This window comes from Leishmania donovani, chromosome 36 (assembly GCF_000227135.1).
Source record: "Leishmania donovani BPK282A1 complete genome, chromosome 36".
Classification (NCBI taxonomy): Eukaryota; Euglenozoa; class Kinetoplastea; order Trypanosomatida; family Trypanosomatidae; genus Leishmania; species Leishmania donovani.
The window spans coordinates 866,005-872,485 of NC_018263.1; the positions used below are offsets into that span (position 1 = coordinate 866,005).

Below are 6,481 nucleotides of genomic sequence, written 5' to 3' on the forward strand. Positions count from 1 at the left end.
AGGGCCCTGGAGGCGGCCGGCGTTGGATCAAGGCAAGCAGAGCCCGTACAACGCATGACCCGGATGCGACGGCAGGACGGTTCGTCCTAGACGGCGAGGTTGTAGCCGTATTCCTGCAAAGGCAGGTGGGCTGTGGGTGCTTGTGTGTGTGTGTGTGTCTACTTGTTGACCTGTTCGTTGGTGGCATGGGCACGCTGTTGTGCGAAAAAAAAAAAGCAATTCTTCTCGGCACCGTTTGCGTTCCTATGTGACCGCTGGTTTGGTTTTCTCTTCAGTCTCTTCACTTGCCATGGGCTTGCTCAGGCGCCTTGGGCATTTGCGTGAGGGTGTTGCTCCTCGGAAGGGAACATGCGCTCTAATACGCACTGCGTAGGCGAGATGCACTCCTCAGCATTGCATCACCACCCGCCTACCCATACTGCTGAATGTGCCTGTCCCCTCCCTTACCTGTTTAGGTTCTGTCGTCGTCTCCTCTCCCCGCCCCCCCCCTAAGACACGCGTTGTCAGTCTCTGGCGGTGGATGTCTCCGATGGCAGGCGAAACATTAACTTAGAAGGAAACGTGTAGAAACGAAACTAGTGATGGGTGCATCCGGCTTTGGAAGTTCGACATTTCGAAGTCAGGGGATACGGAAGATCGCAAGAGTGAGCAACAGCGAAGCCGGCATGCACACACACTGAGCCTGTGATACGTTGGAGGGGATCTTCACATCCGCATACCTGTGCCGCCGCAGCTACCGTCCCCCACTCGTTTCTCTACGATGCGGGGAAGCACTGCCACGCTGACGCCGGCCTACGTTGTCACAGCTTCCAGCCTGCCTGCCTGCCTGCCTGCCTGCCCGCCTGCCTGCCCTATCCTTTTGCACTCTTTCCCATCCGCTGTCCTGCCTCACGTCACCTCCCCTCCTCCTCTTGCAGTTCTCGATCCTTTTCGGTTCGGCTCCTCGTTCGTGTGCACACCGTCCCTCGCCCTCTCGCGCTTTCACCCGCAGAGTACTCCCCCCCCTCTTGCCAATTTGGCGGTATGCTTACGAGCGTACAGGTGCCTTATCGTCTGACGCTCTCGTAGAGACAGGGGGGACGAAATAGCCAACATACATACGTACCTACGTGTATGTGTGTGGGTGTGTTGGTGTGCATTTCCACCACCACCACCACCACCCCCTCCCGTCCCTTCTCCCTACTTCCGCACCGCGACTCCCATTCCCGAACGCCCTCGTAGTAGTCCCACACACGTGCTGCTCCGCTCTACGCAGAGTTCTTGACGCAATACTCACGGCACTCCACTCTCTGTTCGTGCTTTCTTCCTCCTCCGCCTTGGACGGCGTATAGCTACAACTTCGGGACTGGCTTGCACCGCTGCATGGTGCATGCTTCCTGCCTCTCTTTCTCCCTTTCCTCACGCCTCCCCGATTGCAGTGGCGCACACACGCACGCCCATCATGGGATCTCTTTTTCTGCTGATCGACATCGACAACACGCTGTACGAGTACAGTGAAACGGGCTTTCACCATGAGATGCACGATCGCATTTTCGCCTTTGCGCAGCAGAAGGTTGGCTTGACCGCCGAGCAGGCAGAGCGCCTCTCCCGGAAGTACTGGCTCAACTACGGCCTCTCCCTCTACGGCTACGTAAAGGAGTACAATGTCGACGCGAAGGAATACAGCGACTTTGTGCATCAATGCTCGTATGATAAGCTGCACTACAACAAACCGCTCATTGATATGCTGCTGAGCATGCAGTATGCTCCAGAGGATGCGAGGGGGCACGATGAACCGCGTTCGACGAGCATCGACCACCTCTACTACTTCACAAATGCCAACCATTCGCATGCGCGCAGCGTACTGGACGCGCAAGGGCTGCGTCCCATATTCACCCGACCACGCCCGGTAGGGTTGCCCGTGAAGGAGAGCCATCCCGTCGGCGAACAGGCTGGCGCCGAGGATCAAGTGGAGTGGCTTGGCTTCTCGTACGAGGACCAGTGGCGACTGACGCATCCAGAGATTGCAAACAAGCCAATGCGACGGGCCTACGAGGCGATCTATAAGGTGATTGAAGACCAGGTTGCCGAAGATGCGGCACTGGTGGCCACCACCACAACAGCGGGCAGCGAGTCCGCCTTTGCGTCTTCCTCGGCATTACGCAACTCAGGCAGCGCGGAGGAGGTGAAGAACAAGCGAGCCCATCTCCGCCCAGAGAACTTTGTCATGGTGGACGACTCGCTCATGAACATCGATGCACCGCTCGCGCTTGGCTGGAGCGCTGTCTGGTACGCGCACGACATGCAGGAGTTGCCGACGGATGCGAAGGACAACGCTAGTGCCCCTCTCTATGCAGCTGCCGTCGCCTCCGGACGACTGCAGGTGATCCGTAACATCCTTGAGCTGAGGGCGGCGGTGGAGCGGATTCGCGAGGCCAATAGCCGGAGTACGTCATCGTGAAGAGGAGTGGGTAACTGCGAGGTGATGGCGAAGAGGATGTTGGTGGAAGCTGCGCGGGTGCGCGTCTGTGTGTGTGCGCGCTTGTTGTTGTTTAATTGAAGTGGCGTGCTGCACCCATGCATGCACGCAAATAAGCACTCACTAGCTCGCGCGCGGTGGGGGAGCCGTGCTAGTTACGGCCGCTTTTTCCTCCTACCATAGTCGAGGCGGATGTCGCGGCGAGAGTTGTGTCTCTCGTGGAGTGGAAAGGGCTCGCACCCACGTGTTGGCTGGCTGGCGCTCTCTGCCATATATGCGGGTGCACCTGCGCGCCGGCGCTCGCCCAACAGCCAAAAAAAAAAACAGGAAAGCATGTAGCAAGGACGAGCACCCGCCGATAGCGGTTCCGCGTGGCAGCGTGGAGAGGAGATGGAAAAAGGGAATGTCTATACACGTGTAAGTCACTATGGGGTGGCAGCGGCGCGCTGTCGATCATCACAGCCACTGCCCCTTCGACGTCGTCTTTGCTCTCTTCACCATAGTGGCGACATGCTCGTATCCACATCACTCATTGATGGCGTGCTCAGCACCATGAGAGAGAGTGAGCAAGATTCTGCTGCCTTGGCATGAACAGCCAAGATTCTTCAAGGCTTTCTCAGTGTCTTGATCATCACCCCCTCCACCCGCGCGCGCGTGCCTCGCTCTCTGGCTCGATGCCCGCCCTCTTTTTTTCCCGACCTTTTCCCCGCTCGTCTTCGTTTGTTTTTTTGTACCGTTGCTTGGGGCTTTATACGTTTGGCGGTTTTCGGTTTCCCCGCCGATGGCAACTACGTTGGCACACACGCATTGCGAGCCATCATGACAGCATCACGACAGAACGCACGGGCTCACACACATCTACACATCCACACCATACACAGCGACGCGCAAAAGGGTAGCGTTTATTATTATTATTTTTTTTTTGCTTCCCCTGTAATTCTCTCCCGCTTTCTCCCTCGGTCTTTGCCGGCCAAGCTGGGTTTAAGGGTGGATGGATATTGCCGTGCAACCGAGTCCACTCCACAGCGACAGGCAATGATGTCATCATCAAATGGAGGTGCACGGGCGCACTGGAGCCGGCGGGGCATCCCTCAGCTGCTGCTTCTCCTTGTTGGGTTTGCCGTTGCCCTCCAGGCCGCCACGCCGGCGCAGGCACTCACCTACCACTTCGTCGACAGCAAGCCGTTGTGCTTTTCCGAGATTATTGAGAACGTGCAGACAAGCCAGATTACTGGCGTGTACGACTGGAAGCCCAGCGCCCACTCGCCCGCCTCACAGGTGCGACTCCGGCTTTCCGCGAAGGACGGCACCGGGAACGTGTACTACGATAAGGAGATGATGGAAGGCGAGCACTCCTTCGCTGTGCAGCTGAACCCCAATGTCTTGAGTGGGGAGCAGCTCATCTGTTTCACTGCCTCCTCGAACTTCGTAGCCTCGGAGGAGAAGCCGGTGAAGGTGAGTATCGAGCTGGATCAGGCCCCGAAGAACGAATTCAACGCCGACAAGGTGGTTGTCGAGACAATACAGAAGCGGCGTCAAATCGACGGCCTCGACGTTTACACGTACCAGGAGGCGGGGGGAGAGCTGAAAGACATCCTGCAGCCGCGCGCCTACCTGGAAACCATAGATCGAGAGCTGAGTGCGATGGAGCGGCTGCTAGATCAGCTAGTGACGAACTTGGGCACCAGCGTGATGAGGGAGTCTCGCATGCGTGAGACTTCGGAGAGCACCTTTACACGCGTGTGGGTGTGTGCGCTGCTGCTTATCGGCATCATCTCTGGTGTCCTCTGGATGCAGTTCCGCTTCCTCAAGTCGACGCTTCGAAAGAAGAAGCTTTTGTGAGAACGCTGGGAAAGGAAGACGACAAACGAAAGTGAGGGCCTACGCGAATGTGCGCGTTAAAGTGCCCATGACGCTCCTCATTTTTTATCTTCCCCCCCCCCCTCCCTCCCTTCTCCTCCGCTCGTCACCTCGCTTTTACTTGTTTCGTTGGCCGGATGTGCGTGTGTCTCTCTCCCTTTCTCTCTGCGTGAAAGTCGCTGTTGTTGGGGAGTGAGGAGGGGGTTGACGATGATGGGCTTTTCTTTTTCCTCTATTGCTTTGTCTTGTTGGTAGTGGTGGTATGCGTGTGAGTGTGCCAGCTGGCCTCCCCCACCCGTCTGTGTTGTTGTTGTTCCCAGCTTCTCCGCCTCGCCCGGTCTCGGGCATCCTCCACGTCGCTGACACGGGCACTGAGAGCGGTGGTGGTGGCGGCGGTTCCGGGAAGGCGGCGGCGGTGGGGAGGGCACGAGGCAGCGGTGCGAGAGCTCGCACCTTATCTCCTTGTATTTTTCCTCCTCCTCCTTTGCACAGGCCGATCTGGTCACGTTCTCAGCCTCGGTTGTGTGTGTATGCGGGATTGTGCATCGTTGAAGGGTACGTTGATGAAGACCGAGAAGAGCGGGGTCGAGACGGTGGAGTCAGTGGCAAGGGAGGAGATCATCTTTGCCCAACACCTTGGGCTGCAGCACTTTTCTGGCGCACCTTTTTCTTTTTCGCGAGGTGGAAGCAGACTGGCTGAGCATGTTTAGTTTCTGTTGCTTCCCGCTGCTACTGCACCACATCTCTCTGCCTGCGTCTCTGCCTCCCCCACCCTCTGGCTCTGTTCCGTTTCTCTGGCTTCCACTTTGAACGGCAACCCGCTTGCTCCGTGTGCTTTTGCTCCCCAGAAGGCAATGGCGCTGCGCGTACACGGGCAACGGAGGCGGGGGTGCACATGGGCGCTTGTGGCCGCTTGCGGGTGCCCGAGTGTCACTTCGAGGGTACCTCGAGGGTGTACCCCACCCTTCACACCTCAGCTTCTTCTCCGGCTGCACATGCAGCGCGTGGAAGATCCGAGCGCCGCGTGTACGTGCCTTCCTTTGTGACAAGCGCCGACACAGTAGCAGCAAGGGGCGAAAGCGTGCAAAGAGAAGGGGCACGCTGATCACTGCGGCTTCCACTTACCCTTCAGCACCATCCCCACAGCGAGCCTGATGGCGGGTGATTTTCGCTGTCTCCGCCCCCTCCACCGGGAGCGAATGAGTTGCAAAAGAAAAAACAGAACTACACACACACACACACACCAAAGGAATCGAACGGGGCAAAAAGCGGATATTTCGCGATTTGCACCGTCCCTATGTGAGTGAACCGCTACCTTTCCCACCCGCCCTCACCGCACCCGTCCTTCGGATAGGTGCTGGGGCTCAAATTCACATCCGGTGCAGCGGCACGCGCTACACACAAACCTTCTCCTCCTTGCTTCCCTCTTTCCTCAAGCGCTGCAGGGCTGAGAACAACAACTCCATGCTTTCAACACATGACCGTCATCAGCCTTCGCCATTCTGCATCTTTACGCTTACGATGACGTTGCCGGTACCCGCAGAAGCGCAAAACAGTGAAGGCTATGCAGCTCTCCTGACCCCATTTTCGTCTTGATCAACTCCTAGCTGCGCCCTTTCCTCTTCTACTTCCAAAAATTCCTCCCCCACACCCTACTCGCGCTTGTGTGTGCGCCGGCCCATCCGCAGGATGACAAAAAATGTTTCATTGTAGTGTGCGCTGAGCTGGACGCCTGCTGAGAAATCGAACATATCGCAAATCACTCCACTCTGAGGGCTGCCGAGTGCGCGTGAGGTGCTGCACTGTGGATGGTGGGGGGAGGGGGGATGGGCGCGGGAGCTGTGGTGGCATGTCTACTTCGGCCCTGCAGTGCCGACGGCCGGCGCGCACTGCTTGCCCTGCTCGTGTGGCGCTGTTATAATCCCGTGCCGCGCATCTGATCTGTGAGCGGGACGATTCATGCACAGCGAAGATGCGAGGGGCGCCGCCGGCCCTGTGTTGCGCGTACGCTGGATGCACCGTGCTGTCATGATTTCAACAATGCAATGTATCTCCGTTACCGGACACGGTCGCCGACGACAACCATTGATTCAAATAACCAAGATCTGCTATGAGTCTGTGTGTGCGCAGTGCGCTGCAGCGTGTTTGCCCCTTGCTCCTCCC

The 6,481-nt window shown here is 57.7% G+C and overlaps 2 protein-coding genes across 2 annotated transcripts; both read left to right on the forward strand.

The window, feature by feature from the left end:
• Positions 1 to 1,369: 1,369 nt before the first annotated feature.
• Positions 1,370 to 2,440, forward strand: LDBPK_362270 (hypothetical protein, conserved; the record flags this gene model as incomplete). Its single annotated transcript, XM_003865294.1, has 1 exon — positions 1,370 to 2,440. The coding sequence occupies one exon, from the start codon at positions 1,370 to 1,372 to the stop codon at positions 2,438 to 2,440; it is 1,071 nt and encodes a 356-aa protein (XP_003865342.1).
• A 1,053-nt stretch (positions 2,441 to 3,493) lies between these two features.
• Positions 3,494 to 4,300, forward strand: LDBPK_362280 (COP-coated vesicle membrane protein erv25 precursor, putative; the record flags this gene model as incomplete). Its single annotated transcript, XM_003865295.1, has 1 exon — positions 3,494 to 4,300. The coding sequence occupies one exon, from the start codon at positions 3,494 to 3,496 to the stop codon at positions 4,298 to 4,300; it is 807 nt and encodes a 268-aa protein (XP_003865343.1).
• Positions 4,301 to 6,481: the final 2,181 nt, after the last annotated feature.